The sequence below is a fragment of the Pseudorasbora parva genome, chromosome 7 (assembly GCF_024679245.1).
Source record: "Pseudorasbora parva isolate DD20220531a chromosome 7, ASM2467924v1, whole genome shotgun sequence".
Classification (NCBI taxonomy): domain Eukaryota; kingdom Metazoa; phylum Chordata; class Actinopteri; order Cypriniformes; family Gobionidae; genus Pseudorasbora; species Pseudorasbora parva.
The window spans coordinates 557,353-584,852 of NC_090178.1; the positions used below are offsets into that span (position 1 = coordinate 557,353).

Below are 27,500 nucleotides of genomic sequence, written 5' to 3' on the forward strand. Positions count from 1 at the left end.
AATGTCTGAGTGTCCGTCTGAGTGTCTGTCTGAGTGTCTGTCTGAGTGTCTGTCTGTCTGAGTGTCTGTCTGAGTGTCTGTCTGAGTGTCTGTCTGAGTGTCCGTCTGAGTGTCTGTCTGAGTGTCTCTCTGAGTGTCTGTCTGAGTGTCTCTCTGAGTGTCTGTCTGTCTGAGTGTCTGTCTGAGTGTCTGTCTGAGTGTCTGTCTGAGTGTCTGAATGTCTGAGTGTCCGTCTGTCTGAGTGTCTGTCTGAGTGTCTGTCTGAGTGCCTGTCTGAGTGTCTGTCTGAGTGTCCGTCTGAGTGTCTCTCTGAGTGTCTGTCTGAGTGTCTGTCTGAGTGTCTGTCTGAGTGTCTGAATGTCTGTCTGAGTGTCTGTCTGTCTGAGTATCTGTCTGTCTGAGTGTTTGAGTGTCTGTCTGAGTGTCTGAATGTCTGTCTGAATGTCTGTCTGAGTGTCTGTCTGAGTGTCTGAATGTCTGTCTGAGTGTCCGTCTGAGTGTCTGTCTGTCTGAGTGTCCGTCTGAGTGTCTCTCTGAGTGTCTGTCTGAGTGTCTGTCTGAGTGTCTGAATGTCTGAGTGTCCGTCTGAGTGTCTGTCTGAGTGTCTGTCTGAGTGTCTGAATGTCTGTCTGAGTGTCTGTCTGAGTGTCTGTCTGTCTGAGTGTCCGTCTGTCTGAGTGTCTGTCTCTCTGAGTGTCTCTCTGAGTGTCTGTCTGAGTGTCTGTCTGTCTGAGTGTCTCTCTGAGTGTCTCTCTGAGTGTCTGTCTGAGTGTCTGTCTGTCTGAGTGTCCGTCTGTCTGAGTGTCTGTCTGTCTGAGTGTCTCTCTGAGTGTCTGTCTGAGTGTCTGTCTGAATGTCTGTCTGAGTGTCTGAATGTCTGTCTGAGTGTCTGTCTGAGTGTCTGAATGGCTGTCTGAGTGTCTGTCTGAGTGTCTGAATGTCTGTCTGAGTGTCTCTCTGAGTGTCTGTCTGAGTGTCTGAATGTCTGTCTGAGTGTCTGAGTGTCTGTCTGAGTGTCTGTCTGTCTGTCTGTCTGAGTGTCTGTCTGAGTGTCTGTCTGTCTGAGTGTCTGAGTGTCTGTCTGTCTGTCTGAGTGTCTGTCTGTCTGTCTGTCTGAGTGTCTGTCTGAGTGTCTCTCTGAGTGTCTCTCTGAGTGTCTGAATGTCTGTCTGAATGTCTGAGTGTCTGTCTGTCTGTCTGAATGTCTGAGTGTCTGTCTGTCTGTCTGTCTGAATGTCTGAGTGTCTGTCTGAGTGTCTGTCTGAGTGTCTGTCTGAGTGTCTGTCTGTCTGAGTGTCTGAGTGTCTGTCTGAGTGTCTGTCTGTCTGAGTGTCTGTCTGTCTGTCTGAGTGTCTGTCTGTCTGTCTGTCTGAGTGTCTGTCTGAGTGTCTCTCTGAGTGTCTGAATGTCTGTCTGAATGTCTGAGTGTCTGTCTGTCTGAATGTCTGAGTGTCTGTCTGTCTGTCTGTCTGAATGTCTGAGTGTCTGTCTGAGTGTCTGTCTGTCTGTCTGAGTGTCTGTCTGTCTGTCTGAGTGTCTGTCTGTCTGTCTGAGTGTCTGCATCAGATGTTAGAGCAGTAACCTGTAACATCTGTCCTGGTCGTGTGTGTGTGTGACCCGCAGGATGCCTTCCAAATTGGCATTTATTGGCCGAACACTAACACGGTGCACAAGTCTCCTGCTGTGCGATTGGTCCATGAAGTGTCGTCGCCACGGTGGCCGGAGGGGGGCGGAGCCGACGTCCTGCTACTGGATGAGGAGGGATACATACACACGGACATCACACTCGGAACACAGCCGGGGAAGCTCAAGGTGTGTGTGTGTGTGTGTGTGTGTGTGTGTGTGTGTGTGTGTGTGTGTGTGTGTGTGTGTGTGTGTGTGTGTGGCATTGATCAACAAGCTGCTGAAAGCATTCTTTAGAAATGTCGGCCCATATTGATAGGAGAGCATCTTGCAGTGGATGGAGATTTGTGGGATGCACATCCAGGGCACGAAGCTCCCGTTCCACCACATCCCAAAGATGCTCTATTGGGTTGAGATCTGGGGACTGTGGCGGCCATTTTAGTTCAGTCAACTCATTGTCATGTTCAAGCAACCAATCTGAAATGATTGGAGCTTTGTGACATGGTGCATTATCCTGCTGGAAGTAGCCATCAGAGGATGGGCACATGGTGGTCATAAAGGGATGGACATGGTCAGAAACAATGCTCAGGTAGGCCGTGGCATTTAAACGATGCCCAATTGGCACTAAGGGGCCTAAAGTGTGCCAAGAAAACATCCCCCACACCATTACACCACCACCACCAGCCTGCACAGTGGTAACAAGGCATGATGGATCCATGTTCTCATTCTGTTTACGCCAAATTCTGACTCTACCATCTGAATGTCTCAGCAGAAATCGAGACTCATCAGACCAGGCAACATTTCTCCAGTCTTCAACTGTCCAATTTTGGTGAGCTTGTGCAAATTGTCGCCTCTTTGTCCTATGTGTAGTGGAGATGAGTGGTACCCGGTGGGGTCTTCTGCTGTTGTAGCCCATCCGCCTCAAGGTTGTGTGTGTTGTGGCTTCACAAATGCTTTGCTGCATACCTCGGTTGTAACGAGTGGTTATTTCAGTCAAAGTTGCTCTTCTATCAGCTTGAATCAGTCGGCCCATTCTCCTCTGACCTCGAGCATCAACAAGGCATTTTCTCCCACAGGACTGCTGCAGACTGGATGCTCTTCCCTTTTCACACCATTCTTTGTAAACCCTAGAAATGGTTGTGTGTGTAAATCCCAGTAACTGAGCAGATTGTGAAATACTCAGACCGTCCCGTCTGGCACCAACAACCATGCCACGCTCAAAACGGCTTAAATCACCTTTCTTTCCCATTCTGACATTCAGTTTGGAGTTCAGGAGATTGTCTTGACCAGGACCACACCCCTAAATGCACTGAAGAACTGCCATGGGATTGGCTGATTAGATAATCGCATTAATGAGAAATTGAACAGCGGTTCCTAATAATCCTTTAGGTGAGTGTAGACATCAATTAGTCATAACATTAGGGTATTTTTAACATTATGACTCTCCTAATATTGTCTTGGTCTGACCCTTCTTCCCATAGTGCATCCTGGGGCCATGTGTTCCCCAGGTAACACACACACACACACCCGGCCATCCACGTGATGTAGAAGAACACGTGATTCCTCAGACCAGGCAACCTTCTTCCATTGCTCCGTGGTCCAGTTCTGATGCTCACGTGCCACTGTTGGTGCTGTCGGCGGGGTCAGGGGTCAGAGGTCACCCTATGCCGCCCCATACGCCTCAAACTGAGCTGCTCTGTGTATTCTGACAGCTTTCTATCAGAACCAGCATTAACTTCTGGAGCAGTTTGAGCTCCAGTAGCTCGTCTGTTTGATCGGACCCCACGGGCCAGCCTTCGCTCCCCACGGTCATCAATGAGCCTTGGCCGCCCATGACCCTGTGGCCGGTTCTCCACTGGTCCTTCCTTGGAGCACTTTTGATAGATACTGACCACTGCAGACCGGGAACAGCCCACAAGAGCTGCAGTTTTGGAGATGCTCTGACCCAGTCGTCTAGCCGTCACAATCTGGCCAAACTCGCTCAAATCCTTACGCTTGCCCATTTCTCCTGCTTCACACACATCAACTCTGAGGACTAAATGTTCACTTGCTGCCTAATATATCCCACCCACTAACAGGAGATGAAGAGATCATCAGTGTGCAAACTCGCTCAGATCCTTATCAATGTTGAGTGTCATGGCAAAGGCTGTGAATCACTTAAACGGTTATTACCAATTTGGTTCTGTCTGTACATGAGTTTAATCTCTCTCTCTCTCTCTGTCTCTCTCTCTTTCTTTCTCTCTCTCTCTCTCTCTCTCTCTCTTTCTCTCTCTCTCTCTCTCTCTCTCTCTCACAGCTCTGTCAGTTTTGTGTGTCGTCTTCAGTGAAACACGGGATTCAGATTTTACAGATTGAGGATAAAACTGTTCTGGTGAACAACACGACAAACACCATCAAGTGTAGAGCTGTGATCCAACAAAACACACTCACACCTGAGCAGGTACAACACACACACACACACACACACACACACACACACACACACACACACACACACACACACACACTCTATCTCTCTCACACACACACACACTCTCTCTCTCTCTCTCTCTCTCTCTCTGCCAGCTCTGTCCCGCCCCGGAGTGTTCCGGCTTCGCTGTGGGTCCTGTGGGTGTGGCTGGAGATCCGGTGTGCTGTGCGGTGCCGAGCTGGGCTGTCCTGCGGGCCGGTCCGACAGAAGAGGTCCATCTGGGGCTGAAGCAGCTGATGTTGAGCTGTGGGCAGGCGGAGCCCATGTGGAGCCCAGGGGCCGTCGTGAAGACGGACCTGCCCAGACAGAGCGTTCCGGTGCCGGTGGAGCCGCACGACGACTGGCCCTTCAGCACCAGGTCTCACACACACACGCACACACACACTCACACAGGCACGGTCACACAGACACACACACACACTCACACACACCAGTCAGTGATGCTCCATCTGACATACTAGCATACGACTAACTTACATTTTTATTTGTTTATTTATTTATTTATTAGGGACAGTGTGTGTTAATGCACAGACATGATTATACATGAATGTACACACACCGGATTGTAGCCAAAGGCTAGTTTCCATCCGTTGTCCCAGGGGCTGGCGTCACAGAGGGCATCATCAAACATTATTACTTATCCTTAAACTGGAATATTTACTCATTTAAATACTTGTAGAAAAGTTACAAAGCTGCTGTCACTTTAAGGCCGAATGCACGGATCCAATACACTGATACACATCTGATATTCTCACACTGTTCACCTTCACTGAAGACAGAATCAACTTTGTTTATGTGAATACTCCACTAAATGAGCATTTGGACATCCGTCTTCTTCCATTTTGCTCTAAACTATAAATCAGTGTTTAATAAATGCTGTGAAATCATTGAACTTCACGAGACTCTACAAGAGTGATTCCTGAAAGGCTTTCTGCAAAAACCCAAACACCTTTTAAAGAAGAAAAAAATCATCACTGACTTTCAAAGCTGCGACAGAAACGACTTTCCACTTCGAGGACCTTGATAGAAATGTAGTGGAGTAAAGAGGACGATATTTGTCTTTCAGATGTAGTGAAGTTAAAGTCAGAAGATTACAGAAAAAATAATACTCCAGTAAAGCACAGAGACTCAAACAGTGAACTTCAGGACAGGACTCGAGTAGATGAGCTGAGGGACGGTCCAGCTCTGACACATTCACGCTTGAGCTGAGCAGTAACAGGGCAAACGGAGCTTGACTGAAATGGAAATAGAGGATGACCCATCCACTTAAAAGTCAGACGTCTGGCAGTAGTTTGGCTTTCCTGTCACTCGACAGGAGGACGGTCGCATCACACAAAACATGAACTGTGTGTAAACTGGGGATGCAGCAGTACAGTTAGTCCACGCTTCAACACACACGGTTCGGTTCGGTTCAGGTGTTTTTGCTCTTCTGTTCTTAGGCGACAGGAACAGAAAGAGGTTAAGGAGAAAATGTTTTTATTGCAATACTCTTTCTTTATTTCACTTAAAAGACCCTCACTTAAGCTTAAAACTTTACTTTAAAAACCCTTGTCCACATTCTCAGTGTATTGTATAATATAAAATACATATATATAAAGATTTACAGTGGCAGCTCAGATGTACAGCAGCATTTAAGTATGACATTTAATGAATAAAGGTAGGCTAAAATTAAAACTACATAGTCTTCAATATACAACATTTATTAAAAGCTGTCTTTTTTTTTTATTAACATAATTTTAGAGGTGACCTGTCTCTTTAAGGGCAGCGTGTTCATGACCTGCTCGCGTCATAGACACACACCATTTTACTTTCACTTTAGACATAACCGAATGTGTTTATATGTTAACCGTGTGTGTGTTTGACAGTATTAGCGCAGGAAGACTGTCCAGTAATCGCGTGTGTTTGACAGACGTTTAGTGCGTGAGCTTAATGCAAAACAGTGCATGCATTAATAAAATAATAAATAATTAATTAAATGCAAAACGGAAAAAAGCGCAATTCATCTGCGTGTGTCGAACTGTGAATGGCGTACCGAACGGTTCAGTATTGAGTATTGTGGCATCTCTAGTGTAAACACTGTTATACACACGTCAAACATATGATGTGTCGTTTAAAACAGCACCACAACGATAAACTCTTGCAACCGGTGTGGAGGAAGTTCATTTATTTTTATTTAATCATTTTATTCATGATTCGGATCGCCAGAGTCTCGTGATTTCAGCAGTTTGACTCGCGATCCGAATCATGAATCGATTCACTGACTCATAACGGTTCGAATCATGAATCGATTCACTGACTCATAACGGTTCGAATCATGAATCGATTCACTGACTCATAATGGTTCGAATCATGAATAAATTCACTGACTCATAACGGTTCGAATCATGAATCGATTCACTGACTCATAACGGTTCGAATCATAAATTCACTGACTCATAACGGTTCGAATCATGAATCGATTCACTGACTCATAACGGTTCGAATCATGAATAAATTCACTGACTCATAACGGTTCGAATCATGAATCGATTCACTGACTCATAACGGTTCGAATCATGAATCGATTCACTGACTCATAACGGTTCGAATCATGAATCGATTCACTGACTCATAACGGTTCGAATCATGAATCGATTCACTGACTCATAACGGTTCGAATCATGAATAAATTCACTGACTCATAACGGTTCGAATCATGAATCGATTCACTGACTCATAACGGTTCGAATCATGAATAAATTCACTGACTCATAACGGTTCGAATCATGAATCGATTCACTGACTCATAACGGTTCGAATCATGAATCGATTCACTGACTCATAACGGTTCGAATCATGAATCGATTCACTGACTCATAACGGTTCGAATCATGAATAAATTCACTGACTCATAACGGTTCGAATCATGAATCGATTCACTGACTCATAACGGTTCGAATCATGAATCAATTCACTGACTCATAACGGTTCGAATCATGAATCGATTCACTGACTCATAACGGTTCGAAGCTTTGTTCTGAAATCGGCCATCACTCTATAAGTCGTTATTTAGTGTTTTTGCGCACTAACTCTATTCTGGCCTCTTCATCAATGATTGTAGAGCCGCTGTAGTGAGATGGGCTTTGTAACGACGTCTTTAGTGCCTTTATGGGTCTTGAGAGAGGAAATGACATTGGTGTCAATGAAGGCCTTTCTGAGCCATCGGATTTCAACACTAATATCTTCATCTGTGTGTGAAGATGAGCGGAGGTCTGACGGCTGGCCAACCACAGGAGGAATTAATCACACAGTTTACACTACTGGCTGAACTAACGCTTTAATGCGTCACAATTCATCAATTATGAAAGAAATTCAGCTATAAGACAATAGTGTCCTCGTTCAACTCAGATGTTCTGTGAGTCTGGAGTTTATTAATGACGTGCTGACGTCTCGTCTGTGGTCAGAGAGTGACTCATCTGTGTGTGTGTGTGTTTTAGGCCTCTGGTTCTGACTTGTCAGGAGCATCTGGGCATCACGTATCTGACAGTGAGTGAAGATCCGTGTCCACGAATGCTGATTCACAACCGCTGCCCCAAGAGCCTGTTACTGAAGGAGAACGTCAGGGGTAAAACACACACACACACACACACACACTGCCCCTAAACCTACCCATCACACACACACACACACACACTGCCCCTAAACCTACCCATCACACACACACACACACACACACACACACTGCCCCTAAACCTATCCATCACACACACACACACACACACACACACATTCACACACACACACACACACACACACACACACACACACACACACACACACACACACACACACACACACACACACACACACACTGCCCCTAAACCTACCCATCACAGGAAACATTCTGCATTTTTACTTTCTCATAAAAACTCCTCCTGTGTGATTTATAAGCCTTTTGTAAAGTGGGGCCATGGGTAATGTCCTCATATTTCACCCTCTCCTGTAATACCCAGAGCCGGATTAACACAAAGGCAAATCAGGCACGTGCCTAGGGCCCGATTGGCGGGATGGGGCCCAGACAGAGGGACAAAAAAAATTATTATAATAATAATAAAAATTTTAAAAAATGTACAAATGTCGTATCTACAATCTATTTCAATATTTAATAATGAACTAAAAATAGTGACGATGTTGATCTTAACCAAAGACTGTTACATCACGCCACTTTAACGCCAGCCCATGACTGTATTCATATAAAGTCCGAGATTATTAAGGGTTCCATCCATATAGAAGTCTTTAATAGTCTGAATACCTTTAGTTTCCATAGTTTAAATCCTCCATCCTTATATTTATTATTATTTATTGTTAGACAGTTTCTAAATGGTCTTGATGAATGTGAAGGGGTCATGTTTGCCTTCTTGTTCTTAATTACAGCATTTATAAATGTTGTAAACTATTGCATTTAGCAGAAAATCTGAATTACATGTGTTGATTAAATGTAAACTTTTGCTCTGTTTGCATAGTTTACTGACACCTACTGGTCATTTACTGGTACTACTGCCTTAACAATGACACTCCCAATGGAAGAGGAGAGTTTAATAGAGCCGTGTAATGACGGATAAATAATGAATATCAATAAATAGTCTGATAGACTGGTTAATATACAACACAAACAATTTGTAACCAAAGACTAGGCTATGTAAAATGTGAATGAACTTTTATTAGTAACTTTGGTAAGTTTCAGATTTCAATTCATAAATAACATCGATGGAGGGGAGGCCAAAAAATGCAGCCTGCCTAGAGCTGTCCATTTATTTAATCCGGCTCTGGTAATACCTGTGTCATTATACACATTTGTGTCCTCATATGTCACAAAAACACACACACACACACACACACACACACACACACACACACACACACACACACACACACACACACACACACACACACACACACACACAGTGTTAAAGAGCTTAAATGTGTGTGTTCAGAGTGTGTGAGGCCGGAGCTGATGCGTGCGGTTCCTGCTCTGTCGTCTGTCCATCATGAGCTGCTTCATCAGGCCTGCAGCTTCCCTGAGTGCCGACCGAAGGAGGCGCTGCCCACACTGCAGCTGCGCATCATCACGGACACGCCCACCAGCCCCGCGGACACGCCCACCAGCCCCACGGACACGCCCACCAGCCTCACAGACACGCCCACCAGCCCAACGAACACGCCCACCAGCCTCCCAGACACGCCCACCCACCACACGGACACGCCCACCTCACCAGGCTGGACTGACCCCATTGATATCAGCAGTCCTGGAACACAGGTGCACTACAGCTGACGCTATAATAACAGTTATTATCATAATGAGTAATAAACAGCACAGTCCTCACCTCATTATCTGTGTGTGCTTCAGGTGGTTTTTCTGCCTGGTTTCGGCTGTTTGTACGTCGATGTTCTTCAGCAGAGCGGCACGATCACACTAACACTCGCCTCAGAGAGCAGCGCTGAAGATGCCCTCACACACTACAGGTACAACGTGTGTGTGTGTGTGTGTGTGTGTGTGTGTGTGTGTGTGTGTGTGTGTGTGTGTGTGTGTGTGTGTGTGTGTGTGGAGTCATTTGACCCGCTCTCCTCAGTCACGCTGGTCTTTTCTCCTATATAATGTGAGCGTAGGCCTATATAATGTGAGCGTAGGCCTATATAATGTGAGCGTAGGCCTATATAATGTGAGCGTAGGCCTATATAATGTGAGCGTAGGCCTATATAATGTGAGTGTAGGCCTATATAATGTGAGTGTAGGCCTATATAATGAGAGCGTAGGCCTATATAATGTGAGTGTAGGCCTATATAATGTGAGCGTAGGCCTATATAATGTTACATAATGTGAGCGTAGGCCTATATAATGTGAGCGTAGGCCTATATAATGAGAGCGTAGACCTATATAATGTGAGCGTAGGCCTATATAATGAGAGCGTAGGCCTATATAATGAGAGCGTAGGCCTATATAATGAGAGCGTAGGCCTATATAATGTGAGCGTAGGCCTATATAATGAGAGCGTAGGCCTATATAATGAGAGCGTAGGCCTATATAATGTGAGCGTAGGCCTATATAATGAGAGCGTAGGCCTATATAATGTGAGTGTAGGCCTATATAATGTGAGTGTAGGCCTATATAATGTGAGTGTAGGCCTATATAATGTTATATAATGTGAGCGTAGGCCTATATAATGTGAGCGTAGGCCTATATAATGTGAGCGTAGGCCTATATAATGAGAGCGTAGGCCTATATAATGTGAGCGTAGGCCTATATAATGAGAGCGTAGGCCTATATAATGAGAGCGTAGGCCTATATAGGCCTATATAATAAGAGCGTAGGCCTATATAATGAGAGCGTAGGCCTATATAATGTGAGGGTAGGACTATATAATGTGAGCGTAGGCCTATATAATGTGAGTGTAGGCCTATATAATGAGAGCGTAGGCCTATATGATGTGAGTGTAGGCCTATATAATGTGCGCGTAGGCCTATATAATGTGAGCGTAGGCCTATATAATGTGAGTCTAGGCCTATATAATGTGAGCGTAGGCCTATATAATGTGAGAGTAGGCCTATATAATGTGAGCGTAGGCCTATATAATGTGAGCGTAGGCCTATATAATGTGAGCGTAGGCCTGTATAATGCGAGCGTAGGCCTATATAATGTGCGCGTAGGCCTATATAATGTGAGCGTAGGCCTATATAATGTGAGCGTAGGCCTATATAATGTGAGCGTAGGCCTATATAATATGAGCGTAGGCCTATATAATGTGAGCGTAGGCCTATATAATGTGAGCGTAGGCCTATATAATGTGCACGTAGGCCTATATAATGTGAGCTTAGGCCTATATAATGTGCGCGTAGGCCTATATAATGTGCGCGTAGGCCTATATAATGTGCGCGTAGGCCTATATAATGTGAGCGTAGGCCTATATAATGTGAGCGTAGGCCTATATAATGTGAGCGTAGGCCTATATAATGTGAGCTTAGGCCTATATAATGTGCGCGTAGGCCTATATAATGTGAGCGTAGGCCTATATAATGTGCGCGTAGGCCTATATAATGTGCGCGTAGGCCTATATAATGTGAGCGTAGGCCTATATAATGTGAGCGTAGGCCTATATAATGTGAGCGTAGGCCTATATAATGTGCGCGTAGGCCTATATAATGTGCGCATAGGCCTATATAATGTGCGCGTAGGCCTATATAATGTGCGCGTAGGCCTATATAATGTGCGCGTAGGCCTATATAATGTGAGCGTAGGCCTATATAATGTGAGCTTAGGCCTATATAATGTGAGCGTAGGCCTATATAATGTGAGCGTAGGCCTATATAATGTGAGCGTAGGCCTATATAATGTGAGCTTAGGCCTATATAATGTGAGCGTAGGCCTATATAATGTGAGCTTAGGCCTATATAATGTGAGCGTAGGCCTATATAATGAGAGCGTAGGCCTATATAATGTGAGCGTAGGCCTATATAATGTGCACGTAGGCCTATATAATGTGAGCTTAGGCCTATATAATGTGAGCGTAGGCCTATATAATGTGCGCGTAGGCCTATATAATGTGCGCGTAGGCCTATATAATGTGCGCGTAGGCCTATATAATGTGCGCTTAGGCCTATATAATGTGCGCGTAGGCCTATATAATGTGCGCGTAGGCCTATATAATGTGCGCGTAGGCCTATATAATGTGAGCGTAGGCCTATATAATGTGAGCGTAGGCCTATATAATGTGAGCTTAGGCCTATATAATGTGAGCGTAGGCCTATATAATGTGCGCGTAGGCCTATATAATGTGCGCGTAGGCCTATATAATGTGCGCGTATGCCTATATAATGTGCGCGTAGGCCTATATAATGTGCGCGTAGGCCTATATAATGTGAGCGTAGGCCTATATAATGTGAGCGTAGGCCTATATAATGTGAGCTTAGGCCTATATAATGTGAGCGTAGGCCTATATAATGTGAGCGTAGGCCTATATAATGTGAGCGTAGGCCTATATAATGTGAGCGTAGGCCTATATAATGTGAGCTTAGGCCTATATAATGTGAGCGTAGGCCTATATAATGTGAGCTTAGGCCTATATAATGTGAGCGTAGGCCTATATAATGAGAGCGTAGGCCTATATAATGTGAGCGTAGGCCTATATAATGTGCACGTAGGCCTATATAATGTGAGCTTAGGCCTATATAATGTGAGCGTAGGCCTATATAATGTGCGCGTAGGCCTATATAATGTGCGCGTAGGCCTATATAATGTGCGCGTAGGCCTATATAATGTGCGCGTAGGCCTATATAATGTGAGCTTAGGCCTATATAATGTGAGCTTAGGCCTATATAATGTGCGCGTAGGCCTATATAATGTGCGCGTAGGCCTATATAATGTGCGCGTAGGCCTATATAATGTGCGCGTAGGCCTATATAATGTGAGCGTAGGCCTATATAATGTGAGCGTAGGCCTATATAATGTGAGCTTAGGCCTATATAATGTGAGCGTAGGCCTATATAATGTGAGCGTAGGCCTATATAATGTGCGCGTAGGCCTATATAATGTGCGCGTAGGCCTATATAATGTGCGCGTAGGCCTATATAATGTGCGCGTAGACCTATATAATGTGAGCGTAGGCCTATATAATGTGAGCGTAGGCCTATATAATGTGAGCGTAGGCCTATATAATGTGAGCGTAGGCCTATATAATGTGCGCGTAGGCCTATATAATGTGAGCGTAGGCCTATATAATGTGAGCGTAGGCCTATATAATGTGAGCGTAGGCCTATATAATGTGAGCGTAGGCCTATATAATGTGCGCGTAGGCCTATATAATGTGAGCGTAGGCCTATATAATGTGAGCGTAGGCCTATATAATGTGAGCGTAGGCCTATATAATGTGAGCGTAGGCCTATATAATGTGAGCGTAGGCCTATATAATGTGAGCTTAGGCCTATATAATGTGAGCGTAGGCCTATATAATGTGAGCGTAGGCCTATATAATGTGAGCGTAGGCCTATATAATGTGAGCGTAGGCCTATATAATGAGAGCGTAGGCCTATATAATGTGCCTATATAATTCATGATTCGGATCGTGTGTCAAACTGCTGAAATCACGAGACACTGGCGATCCGAATCATGAATCGATTCACTGATTCATAACCGTTTGAATCTTTATTTGAGGATTGAACACAAACGCGGAAGAGAAGCCAATGCTGAATAAAGTCGTAGTTTTTGTTATTTTTGGACCCAAATGTATTTTGGATGCTTCAAGAGACTCTAATTAACCCACTGATGTCTCATATGGACTACTGTGATGATGTTTTTATTCCCTTTCTGGACATGGACAGTATAGTGTGCATACACTTGCATACGCTCTCGGACCAAATATAAAATATCTTAAACTGTGTGTGAAGATGAGCGGAGGTCTTACGGTGTTAAGAGACGTTTTATTTTTTTAGTATCCTGTATTTTTGTCTTTGTAAAAAAACTGCAGAACAAAGTCCAAAACGAATTTCCCTTCGGGATAATTTTAGCTCATCTTAAAGCGGCACTGTATAATGTGAGCTTCGCGTCCGGTGTGTGACCTCCTCGAAGCCTTGTGTAATGTTTTGAAAGTAAGAGAATCCAGGCAGGGCGTGCGGCGGCGCGAGCACAAATAACCTGATGTTGTTTTGAATTATTTTTATTTAACTTGAAACCCGAACCTGTGCAGGACTCTGGGCCCCGCCCTCGGGATTTTAATTCAAGATTATGAGACACATGGATTTAAAACAGTAAATCATTCAGAATAATCACTGCAATACTCCAAAAGAAAGCAAGAGTGTCCTCTATTGTGCCGTATATCGACTGAATCCCTTCACAAACAAGAACAAATGTGGGCGGGGCTTGAGTGTGTGTGTGGGGAATTGATTGGATGGCTGTCTTTGCTATTGGCTGATCTCATGGGAGTGACAACTGGCCCAGCCCTCGTGATTTTAATTCAAGATTATGAGACGCATGAATTTGAAACAGTTGCAATACTCCATAAGAAAGCAAGAATTGTCTGACCGTGTTTCTCACAGGCCGTCCAATCGGATGCTGTCTTTCCGGGTCCTGCTGAGTGAGGCGAGCGTGGCGCTCTGTGATGACATCACCAGCCGGTCCGGGTCAGTGGAGCTGATTCGTCTGACCGTGTCCAGACTCCTGGTCCAGCTTCCGCCCGATGGCTCCGCCCCTCCGCTTATCCAGGTGCGCTGCGGAGGCCTTCAGGTGGACAACCAGCTGTACGATCGCGCCAGCTTCCACTTCCCCGTCATCATGTGCCCGGAGCCTCCGGCTGACCCCTCGCTGACCCCGCTGGACTTCCTGTCTCTGAGCATCTCCATCACGGACTCCGGACACCTGGACCAGCTGGCCCTCAGCATCCGGCCGGCTCGTGTGTACCTGGAGGACACCTTCATTTATTACCTGAAGACGCTCTTCCACACATACATCCCCGAAAGCAGCCTGAGCTGGCGGGGCAGGCAGGCCGGGTCCCGAGGGGCGGAGCCGGACGTGGGCGGGTCCCAAAGGGCGGAGCCGGATCTCCCACCGGCGGTGCTGGACTCCATGCGGGCTCTGGTGGCTCCGCTGCTGCTGCAGAGGCTCTCCATTGAGCCGGTGGATCTGCTGGTGAGCATCCACGCCTCGCTGAAGCTCTACATCGCCTCCGATCACACTCCGCTGTCCTTCTCACTGTTCGAACGCGGCCCCATCTGCACTACGGCTCGACAGCTCGTACACACACTCGCCATGCACTACGCCGCCGGTGCGCTCTTCAGGGCAGGTGAGTCTCTCACACACACACACACACACTCACACACACACACACACACACACACACACACACACACACACTCACTCACACAAACACATGCACACACACACACACACTCACTCACTCACACTCACACAAAAACACACACCGACACACACAGGCAAACAGGTAAACAGACACACACACACACACTCACACACACTCACACAAACACAAACACAAACACACACACACAGAGACACACGCAGGTAAACAGACACACACAGACAAACACACACACACAGACACACGCAGGTAAACAGACACACACACACAGACAAACACACACACACACAAAGGTAAACAGACACACACAGAGACACACACACAGGCACACACAGGCAAAGAGGTGAACAGACACACACACACACACACACACAAAGGTAAACAGACACACAGAGACACACACACACACGCAGACACACCATGTGATCCACGAGTGGCTCAAAGGAGTTGATTTTATAGTTTACAATGTGTGTGTGTCTGTGTGTGTGTGTGTGTGTGTGTGTGTGTGTGTGTGTGTGTGTGTCTGTGTGTCTGTGTGTGTGTGTGTGTCTGTGTGTCTGTGTGTCTGTGTGTCTGTGTGTCTGTGTGTCTGTGTGTGTGTGTCTGTGTGTCTGTGTCTGTGTCTGTGTGTGTGTGTGTGTGTGTGTGTGTGTGTGTGTGTGTGTGTGTGTGTGTAGGTTGGGTCGTCGGGTCTCTGGAGATTCTCGGCAGTCCTGCCAGTCTGGTGAGGAGTATCGGGAACGGTGTGTCAGATTTCTTCCGGCTGCCATATGAGGGTTTGACTCGCGGGCCCGGAGCCTTCATCAGCGGCGTCTCCAGAGGAACCAACTCATTCATCAAACACATTTCTAAAGGTAAAGCACACACACTACTTCACTACCCAGTTTACTTATGTGTAGTTCGCTACCTAGTGTACTTCACAATCCATGGTACTTCACTGTTTCACTATCTTGTGTACTTCACTGTTTCACTATCTTGTGTACTTCACTGTTTCACTATCTAGTGTACTTCACTGTTTCACTATCTAGTGTACTTCACTGTTTCACTATCTTGTGTACTTCACTACTTCACTATCTAGTGTACTTCACTACTTCACTATCTAGTGTACTTCACTGTTTCACTATCTTGTGTACTTCACTACTTCACTATCTAGTGTACTTCACTACTTCACTATCTAGTGTACTTCACTACTTCACTATCTAGTGTACTTCACTGTTTCACTATCTAGTGTACTTCACTGTTTCATTATCTAGTGTACTTCACTGTTTCACTATCTTGTGTACTTCACTACTTCACTATCTAGTGTACTTCACTACTTCACTATCTAGTGTACTTCACTGTTTCACTATCTTGTGTACTTCACTACTTCACTATCTAGTGTACTTCACTACTTCACTATCTAGTGTACTTCACTACTTCACTATCTAGTGTACTTCACTGTTTCACTATCTTGTGTACTTCACTACTTCACTATCTAGTGTACTTCACTACTTCACTATCTAGTGTACTTCACTATCTAGTGTACTTCACTACTTCACTATCTAGTGTACTTCACTGTTTCACTATCTTGTGTACTTCACTACTTCACTATGTAGTGTACTTCACTGTTTCACTATCTTGTGTACTTCACTACTTCACTATCTAGTGTACTTCACTGTTTCACTATCTAGTGTACTTCACTACTTCACTATCTAGTGTACTTCACTGTTTCACTATCTAGTGTACTTCACTGTTTCACTATCTTGTGTACTTCACTGTTTCACTATCTTGTGTACTTCACTACTTCACTAGCTAGTGTACTTCACTGTTTCACTATCTAGTGTACTTCACTACTTCACTATCTAGTGTACTTCACTACTTCACTATCTTGTGTACTTCACTACTTCACTATCTTGTGTACTTCACTGTTTCACTATCTTGTGTACTTCACTACTTCACTATCTAGTGTACTTCACTGTTTCACTATCTTGTGTACTTCACTACTTCACTATCTAGTGTACTTCACTACTTCACTATCTTGTGTACTTCACTACTTCACTATCTAGTGTACTTCACTGTTTCACTATCTTGTGTACTTCACTACTTCACTATCTAGTGTACTTCACTGTTTCACTATCTTGTGTACTTCACTACTTCACTATCTTGTGTACTTCACTACTTCAATATCTAGTGTACTTCACTATCTTGTGTACTTCACTGTTTCACTATCTAGTGTACTTCACTACTTCACTATCTAGTATACTTCACTACTTCATTATCCAGTGTACTTCACTACTTCACTATCCAGTGTACTTCACTACTTCACTATCTTGTGTACTTCACTACTTCAATATCTAGTGTACATCACTGTTTCACTATCTTGTGTACTTCACTGTTTCACTATCTAGTGTACTTCACTACTTCACTATCTAGTGTACTTCACTGTTTCACTATCTAGTGTACTTCACTGTTTCACTATCTTGTGTACTTCACTACTTCAATATCTAGTGTACTTCACTACTTCACTATCTTGTGTACTTCACTACTTCACTATCTTGTGTACTTCACTACTTCACTATCTTGTGTACTTCACTACTTCACTATCTTGTGTACTTCACTAATTCACTATCTTGTGTACTTCACTGTTTCACTATCTTGTGTACTTCACTAATTCACTATCTTGTGTACTTCACTATCTTGTGTACTTCACTACTTCACTATCTAGTGTACTTCACTGTTTCACTATCTTGTGTACTTCACTACTTCACTATCTTGTGTACTTCACTACTTCACTATCTTGTGTACTGCACTACTTCACTATCTTGTGTACTTCACTACTTCACTATCTTTTGTACTTCACTACTTCAATATCTTGTGTACTTCACTACTTCACTATCTTGTGTACTTCACTACTTCACTATCTTGTGTACTTCACTACTTCACTATCTTGTGTACTTGACTACTTCACTATCTTGTGTACTTCACTACTTCACTATCTTGTGTACTTAACTACTTCACTATATTGTGTAATTCACTACTTCACTATCTTGTGTACTTCACTACTTCACTATATTGTATACTTCACTTCTTCAATATATTGTGTACTTCACTACTTCAATATCTAGTGTTCTTCACTACTTTACTATCTTGTGTACTTCACTACTTCACTATCTAGTGTACTTCACTACTTCACTATCTTGTGTACTTCACTACTTCACTATCTTGTGTACTTCAGTTTCACTATCTTGTGTACTTCACTACTTCACTATCTAGTGTACTTCACTACTTCACTATCTTGTGTACTTCACGACTTCACTATCGTGTGTACTTCACTACTTCACTTTCTTGTGTACTTCACTGTTTCACTATCTTTTGTACTTCACTACTTCACTATCTTGTGTACTTCACTACTTCACTATCTTGTGTACTTCACTACTTCACTATCTTGTGTACTTCACTACTTCAATATCTAGTGTACTTCACTACTTCAATATCTAGTGTACTTCACTACTTCACTATCTTGTGTACTTCACGACTTCACTATCGTGTGTACTTAACTACTTCACTATCTTGTGTACTTCACTACTTCACTATCTTGTGTACTTCACTACTTCACTATCTTGTATACTTCACTACTTCAATATCTAGTGTACTTCACTACTTCACTATCTTGTGTACTTCACTACTTCAATATCTAGTGTACTTCACTATCTTGTGTACTTCACTACTTCACTATCTTGTGTACTTCAATATCTAGTGTACTTCACTACTTCACTATCTTGTGTACTTCACTACTTCAATATCTGGTGTACTTCACTACTTCACTATCTTGTGTACTTCACTGTTTCACTATCTTGGGTACTTCACTACTTCACTATCTAGTGTACTTCACTACTTCACTATCTTGTGTACTTCAATACTTCACTATCTTGTGTACTTCACTACTTCAATATCTGGTGTACTTCACTATCTTGTGTACTTCACTGTTTCACTATCTTGGGTACTTCACTACTTCACTATCTAGTGTACTTCACTACCCAGTTTACTTATGTCTAGTTCGCTACCTAGTGTACTTCACAATCTTGTGTACTTCACTACTTCAATATCTAGTGTACTTTACTGTTTCACTATCTTGGGTACTTCACTACTTCACTATCTTGTGTACTTCACTACTTCACTATCTAGTGTACTTCACTACTTCACTATCCAGTGTACTTCACTATCTAGTGTATTTCTACCCAGTGTATTTCACTATCCAGTGAACTTAACGACACAGTGTACTTCACTACTTTACTCTCCAGTGTACTTCCCTATCCAGTGTACTTCACTATCCAGCGTACTTCATTATCTAGTGTACTTCATTTCCAGTGCAGTTCACCATCTAGTGTACTTCATTATCTAGTGTACTTCAGTTTACTTCACTACATTGTGTACTTCATTACCCAGTGATTTAAGTCTAGTTCACTACCTAGTGCACTTCACTATCTAGTGTTCTTCAATACTACTTCAGTGTAATTCACTACCATGTGTACTTTACTACTTTGTTAACTTCACTATCTAATGTACTTCACTATCTAGTATATTTCACCATCTAGCGTACTTCAGTGTACTTCACTATCTAATGTACTTCACTATCTAGTGTTCTTCAATACTACTTCAGTGTACTTCACTACCATGTGTACTTTACTACTTTGTGTACTTCACTATCTAAAGTACTTTACTATCTAATGTACTTCACTATCTAGTGTATTTCACCATCTAGCGTACTTCAGTGTACTTCACTATCTAGTATTCTTTATTATCTAGTGTACTTCACTATTTAGTGTACTTAACAATCTAGTGTACTTAATGACCTAGTGTACTTCACTATCTAGTGTACTTCATTACCTTTATCTCTATGGCATTATATTCAGATCTGAGATTAGAACATCTGACTGTACAGGAATCGGATCAGGCTTCAGCTCATCACCACTTCAGCTGTCGAGTCCCTATCGTTGAAGTTACCACGGTTACGCAGGTTTTGGCGTTACTGTCGAGTCCGTATCGTTGAAGTTACCACGGTTACGCAGGTTTTGGCGTTACTGTCGAGTCCGTATCGTTAAAGTGTGCAAAGCCCAAAGAATCCACAGAGAAATAATTAATGCTCCACTTTTAGTCTGCTCGTCTGTCCTCTTCATCTCACGAACACGCCAGTGGGCGGAGCTAAAGTAGTGATGATGAAGTGGGCGCTGATCTTTTGCTGTTTATACAGACGCGTGTGTGTGTACTTCACTTCATAAGCGTGTGTTCCGATGCTGACATGTCAGTGTGTGTGTGTGTCCGTCCACAGGGACTCTGACGTCGATCACGAACCTGGCCACGAGTCTGGCGCGGAACATGGACCGGCTGTCTCTGGACGACGAGCATTACACGCGGCAGGAGGAGTGGAGGAGGCAGCTGCCGGAGACTCTGGGGGACGGGCTGAGACAAGGCCTGTCCAGACTGGGCATCAGCCTGCTGGGTGAGCACACACACACACACAAACGTGTGTGTTGATATGACCCGTGTGTTGATGTGACCCGTGTGTGTGTGTGTGTGTGCAGGAGCGGTCGCAGGGATCGTGGATCAGCCCATGCAGTCGTTCACTCGGACTCTGGATCTGCCGAGCTCGGCGAGCAGCACGGCCCGCGGCGTCATCTCCGGCGTGGGGAAAGGCATTGTGGGAGTTTTCACCAAACCAATCGGAGGAGCCGCTGAGCTGGTGTCACAGACGGGATACGGTACGAGTGTGTGTGTGTGTGTGTGTGTCACAGACGGGATACGGTCCGAGTGTGTGTGTGTGTGTGTGTGTGTGTGTGTGTGTGTGTGTGTGTGTGTGTGTGTGTGTGTCACAGACGGGATACAGTACGAGTGTGTGTGTGTGTGTGTGTGTGTGTGTGTGTGTGTGTGTGTGTGTGTGTGTCACAGACCAGATACAGTACGAGTGTGTGTGTGTGTCTGTGTGTGTGATGGGTAGGTTTAGGGGAGGTGTAGAGGGATAGCATGTACAGTTTGTATGGTATAAAAACCATTACCTCTGTGGAGAGTCCCAACAAAGATTGTGAAACAGACGTGTGTGTGTGTGTGTGTGTGTGTGTGTGTGCGTGCGTGTGTGTGTGTGTGTGTGTGTGTGTGTGTGTGTGTGTGTGTGTGTGTGTGTGTGTGTGTGTGTGCGTGTGCGTGTGCGTGTGCGTGTGCGTGTGCGTGTGCGTGTGCGTGTGCGTGCGCGTGCGTGTGCGTGTGCGTGTGTGTGTGTGTGTGTGTGTGTGCGTGCGTGTGTGTGTGTGTGTGTGTGTGTTGCAGGTCTGCTGCACGGCGCTGGTCTCTGGCAGCTTCCCAAACAGCTCCACCCGCCGACAGACTCCAGATCAGCCGACGCCACCAACAGCCACGTCAAATACGTCTGGTAAACCACGACTGACCCCTGACCCCTGACCCCTGACCCCGAGTGCTGCTTTCTGAGAAAATACATTAACGGTCCCATGGCATGACATGTTCATTTTATGAGGTTTTTTCAACATCTATATGAGTTCGATTTGATTTGATCGGTGTAAACCATAGATTGTAAAAAAATATGGCCGTAGTGTTCGTGACGTCAGCCTTAGGACTCTGAAGCGTAAAGTGGGCGGAGCCAGCCGTCGCCATCTTGTCTTTGCGTCACGCCCGGATAACAGAAAACGGGTAAAGAGGCGGGACGTGGGCGGAGCTTAGCTGACATAGGAACTGATGGCTATCCACCTGTCACTCAAAGTAACCACGCCCTTAATTATGCAGAACTTTAAGTAAGGGCTAATGTTCACCCAGCCGGTCGTTACCGCAGAATAAACCCCGCCGGAGTGATCAGGACCCCGAGGCGAAGTGGAGCGTCACTTACACGCCTACTAGTCTCAAATAAATAATTATTAGACACAAAATATTGTCTTGAGATTAAATATTTTATTAGCTCTTACGCAAAGCTTCCGCGAAGAAAAACAGTTCCAGACTGCTTTAAGCCTTTATCTATCGCTGCTAAATGTTGAGAATGAATGCTGAAAGGGTTAGTTCAGCCAAAGATGAACCCAAGCCTCTGATTTACTCACCCTCAGGTCATTATAGGTGTTTATGACATTCTTCTGTCAGACAAATACAATCAGAGTTATATTTAAAAAGTCCAGGCTAACGTTAATCCCAGCAGTAGTTGGAGCTGTTTCTGAAGTCCATTAAATGCAGCTGTCCGTCAAATAACGTGCTCCACACGACTGCGATGGGTTAATAGAGCCTTCTGATTCCAATCGATGCGTTTGTGTCAGAAAAATATCCATATTAAAAACGTTATAAAGGAAACCCGCCTTGAAGTCTTCCATTGTAACCCACGGCTGTTTAAGACACAAGATGGCGCCAGCGTTAAGCACAGAAGTAGAACCGCTCAAGATAACTCGCAGTACCCGGATGAGCGGTGTGTGTTATCTGGGAATAACACACCGCTGGAATGAGCAATTGACCAATCAGAATCAAGTATTTCACAGAGCCGTGTAATAAGGCTTTATATAACGTAAACAAATGAGTTATAAAATAATTCACCCCCTCAGAGTCGTCATGAAGGGCAAAATTAGCCGTATAGACCAAAACTAGAATTTATCCCAGACTGTGAACATGTTTTATTCTGCTGTAAAGTTGGGCTTTTAAAGCGGCGGTGAAATGCTGTTTCCTGCACACTGAGCTTTCCACTGTTAAAGACTCGGATTCCCATCCTAAACACAGACAAAGTTTCAAAAACTAATGTTGGACGTTTGATGGAGTATTTCTGTGTTAAAAATACTCCTTCCGGTTTCTCACAAGTGTCGGAGAGGTTTTTTCGAGTATGGGTCGGCTTGACGTTAATAGAGCGGAAGGTCCTTGTATGGGCCGTACGGGCTCTTCTCCCGGTAGGGTGTGCGCGCGTGACTAGAGCGAGAGAGGAAACGCACGCCCATACACACTCTCAGCTGCAGATCCAGTCGTCCGTGAACACTTCTGACGTTATAGTCCGCGCCGCGCTCCACTTTATTCCTATGGGTGACGTCGAGCGACTTCAGCGCTTCAGCACAGCATTCTGGGAAGGCAGCGCTGCATCTGAACCGATTTGAACGCAGAAATGACGGGAAGCTTCACAACATCGCTTCAGTCGCGTCTCAAAGTGGATCTCCACGGTCACTGCTGTCAGGACTTCACCAAATCATACCAAAGAAGTGTGTTTCTGACGGAGCGGTCCCAGCGATAAAGGTTCGGTCCTGCTTTGGAAGCAGCCGGTGAGTTAAACTGCTTCAGATGTCTGTGCTGTCGGCTATCGTCGCGTGAGTAAACATCAGTAAACGACACGATCGCCGCTTCGTCAGTCAGATGCGCTAACGGACTCCATTGCTGTTCTCTGTATAACGTTACACTCGTCTGACGTGCTAAACCGTTCTGCTTGCTACTGCTAAGGTTTAGTCGCATACAATAGTCCATAAACCGAATCATGTCCTCATACACTGCGAGTAAACACACACAAATGTTGACAGGCCACTAAATACAGTCCATACCACAGAGACGGACGTCCTGCTGCTGCTGCTTCTCCTGTTCAGTTTATTTCAGCCTCCGGATCTGATTCTGGATCATTATCTGTATTAGCTGAGATAGCGATGGGTTTCTCCACGCTTGAGGACGTCACCGCTTTGTGTTCGCTCGTCATTCTTTAGCTCCGCCCACTCGATACGCCTCGTCATTCTTTAGCTCCACCCACTCGATACGCCTCGTCATTCTTTAGCTCCACCCACACGATACGCCTCGTCATTCTTTAGCTCCACCCACACGATACGCCTTGTCATTCTTTAGCTCCGCCCACTCGATACGCCTCTCCATTCTTTAGCTCCGCCCACTCGATACGCCTCTCCATTCTTTAGCTCCGCCCACTCGATACGCCTCGTCATTCTTTAGCTCCGCCCACTCGATACGCCTCGTCATTCTTTAGCTCCGCCCACTCGATACGCCTCGTCATTCTTTAGCTCGGCCCACTCGATACGCCTCGTCATTCTTTAGCTCCGCCCACTCGATACACCTCGTCATTCTTTAGCTCCGCCCACTAGATACGCCTCGTCATTCTGTAGCTCCGCCCACTCGATACGCCTCTTCATTCTTTAGCTCCGCCCACTCTATACGCCTCATCATATTTTAGCCCCGCCCACTCGATACGCCTCGTCATTCTTTAGCTCCGCCCACTCGATACGCCTCGTCATTCTTTAGCTCCGCCCACTCGATACGCCTCGTCATTCTTTAGCTCCGCCCACTAGATACGCCTCGTCATTCTGTAGCTCCGCCCACTCGATACGCCTCTTCATTCTTTAGCTCCGCCCACTCTATACGCCTCATCATATTGTAGCCCCGCCCACTCGATACGCCTCGTCATTCTTTAGCTCCGCCCACTCGATACGCCTCTTCTTTCTTTAGCTCCGCCCACACGATACGCCTCGTCATTCTTTAGCTCCGCCCACTCGATACGCCTCCAGGCGCTCGTTTTTTTCCGGAAAGACTCGGTACAGCCCATATTTCTTTTATAAATATAATAAAACTAAAGACTTTTCGGAGATATGAAGGATGCAGTACTACTCTATAGGTACTGAAGACTGACATGAGATTGACTGACACTGAGTGTTTCACCGCTCCTTTAAGATGAGGCTCACAGTGGCCGGTCGAGGAACTGCAGTTTAACACCGTGTGTTAACTTCACGCAATTAAAGCTGTCTTTCCGTGATAATTCGAGCTTTTGTCCTAACCAGCCGCGACGGCGACACGATGAATCTATTTTAGAAACGGTTTCTATTTTTGTGCGACGTCGAGGCTGGAACAACACAAGCACGGCCATGTTAACCTCAGGCAGTGTGTATGTGCTTTATTTAATGGTAAAGTGTGTAATGTGACTTTGAATATCATTCAGCGCTCCAGCTTTGTCATACTAAAGGATAATTCACCATAATTATTGCCAAAATATCTCGGTCCGGACCAAACTGACGAAATTCGGTTCGGTTCGTTTCTTGTGTGAAAGCATTTTCTGTGTAGTTCGGACTTCCAGAGCATTTACAGGAAGCTCTGGTGAAGGATTAGTGAATACACAGATTAAACTCACAGCACACGCAGTGATGGAGCGCAGCATATTAAACACAACCGCTCAGTCCGCTGCGGGAACAGCGTGCTCTGCTCGACTATTACATTTAAAAATAACATTATAATATTTCAACATAACTATAAAACAAAACACATTGTTTGGCTATAAAAGTAGCCTATCTTCTCCTCCTTTCCTGTATAAAGCACAGCGAGGACGTTCATTCGGTGGATTCGCCTCGAGTATATCTGCAGAGAGTAATGCCGTAATATTAACAGCATTGGCAGCGATATGAGTCTGGTCATTCGTTCAGCACACTGACGTCAGACGCACGTCCACTAACAAACCAATCAGTGCTCAGATCAGCCCAGAGATGACGTCAGACGCACGTCCACTAACAAACCAATCCGTGTTCAGATCAGTCCACAGATGATGACGACCGGACACCAGTGCGAGTGTAAAGTTCTTTAGTGCGCTCGCAGAACTGCAGTGTGAAAGCAAACCACAACTAACCAAACGGATTCAACACATCAAAACACGAACTTCGGTTCGGACTTTCAGGTGTGAAATGGCCCTCATAACTCAGTGTGTGTTTTTAGTAGTTTCTGTCACCGTCCCGTATACAGGACGCCTGCGTTTACTTCACTATATTCCACTTCATATTTATCTATTCACAAACATAGTTATATTCCTCTTCATATGTTTCATATTTAGTGACGGTTTGATGATGGAAGTGATATTTCAGTTCAGTTTTATTCATCCGTTTAGGAAAATTAGTTTGCACAGGTGCCACACACATCATTTATACAATCACACACATACATAATAAAAAAAAAAAAAAAAAAAAAAAAAAAAAAAAACTGCATATTATCCATGATTACAATTGATTTATCATAGAAGTAGCATTCGGTATGAATGAGTGTTTGAACCTCTTCGCTCTCCTCCTACCGCTCTATATCTGAGTCCCACAAACTCTCTGTGTAACGGATGGGAACAGGAATTCATTATCACAGGCTTTTTTAACAATGCCCCCTCTCTAAACCACACCCCTCACAAAACCACACCCCCTCTCTAAGCCACACCCCTCACAAAACCACACCCCCTCTCTAAACCACACCCCTCACAAAACCACACCCCCTCTCTAAGCCACACCCCTCACAAAACCACACCCCCTCTCTAAACCACACCCCTCACAAAACCACACCCCTCTCTAAGCCACACCCCTCACAAAACCACACCCCCTCTCTAAACCACACCCCCCTCTAAACCACACTCCTCACAAAACCACACCCCTCTCTAAACCACACACCCCTCTAAACCACACCCCTCACAAAACCACACCCCCCTCTAAACCACACCCCCTCTCTAAACCAAACCCCTCTCTAAACCACACCCCTCACAAAACCACGCCCTCTTTCTAAACCCCACCCCTCACAAACCCACCCCTCACGAAACCACACCCCTCACAAAACCACACCCCCTCTCTAAACCACACCCCTCACAAAACCACACCCCCTCTCTAAATCACACCCCTCACAAAACATCCCCTCTCTAAACCACACCCCTCACAACCCTCCCCCTCTAAACCACACCCCCTCTCTAAACCACACCCCCTTACAAAACCACACCTCTCTAAACCCCACCCCTCATTAAACATGGCCACTCACAAAACCAAGCCCCTAACTGAACTTGTCCCCCTAAACCACACCCCCTCTCTAAACCACACCCTTCACAATACACCCCCCCTCTAAACCACACCCCCTCACAAAACCACACCCCCTCTCTAAACCAAACCCCTCACAAAACCCACACCCCCTCTCTAAACCCCACCCCTCATTAAACATGGCCACTCACAAAACCAAGCCCCTAACTGAACTTGCCCCTTTATCCCACACCCCCTTACTAAACCACACCCTTCACAATACCACACCCCTCTCTAAACCACACCCCCTTACTAAACCCCGCCCCCTCCACAGCATAATAGGCTTGTTTGAGATGCGCTTGCCTGAAATAAAGGCGAGACTAGGCGGCTGCAGTGAGGGGAGGAGTGAAAAAAGGGCAGGCACCGGACAGTTCTCTCCTTGTAGGGGATCAGACACCTGCGAGATCAGGTGTGTGTGTGTGTGTGTGTGTGTGTGTGTGTGTGTGTGTGTGTGTGAGATTACAGTTCTCTCCTCTCGTAGTGGATCAGACACCTGCGAGATCAGGTGTGTGTGTGTGTGTGTGTGTGTGTGTGTGTGTGTGTGTGTGTGTGTGTGTGTGTGTGTGTGTGTGTGAGATTACAGTTCTCTCCTCTCGTAGTGGATCAGACACCTGCGAGATCAGGTGTGTGTGTGTGTGTGTGTGTGTGTGTGTGTGTGTGTGTGTGAGATTACAGTTCTCTCCTCTCGTAGTGGATCAGACACCTGCGAGATCAGGTGTGTGTGTGTGTGTGTGTGTGTGTGTGTGTGTGTGTGTGTGTGTGTGTGTG

General features: G+C 45.2%; 1 protein-coding gene across 1 annotated transcript in view; it reads left to right on the forward strand.

Annotated features, from left to right (window-relative positions):
- Window positions 1-27,500, forward strand: part of LOC137083485 (intermembrane lipid transfer protein VPS13B) — a 183,556-nt gene that overhangs the window by 150,423 nt on the left and 5,633 nt on the right. The window contains exons 47-57 of the mRNA XM_067449435.1: window positions 1,624-1,812; window positions 3,920-4,063; window positions 4,189-4,451; window positions 7,570-7,697; window positions 9,067-9,389; window positions 9,480-9,595; window positions 14,159-14,901; window positions 15,615-15,791; window positions 20,246-20,416; window positions 20,499-20,675; window positions 21,238-21,340. Of these exons, the coding sequence (XP_067305536.1) occupies window positions 1,624-1,812; window positions 3,920-4,063; window positions 4,189-4,451; window positions 7,570-7,697; window positions 9,067-9,389; window positions 9,480-9,595; window positions 14,159-14,901; window positions 15,615-15,791; window positions 20,246-20,416; window positions 20,499-20,675; window positions 21,238-21,340 (2,534 nt within the window). The remainder of the gene's footprint in view (window positions 1-1,623; window positions 1,813-3,919; window positions 4,064-4,188; window positions 4,452-7,569; window positions 7,698-9,066; window positions 9,390-9,479; window positions 9,596-14,158; window positions 14,902-15,614; window positions 15,792-20,245; window positions 20,417-20,498; window positions 20,676-21,237; window positions 21,341-27,500) is intronic.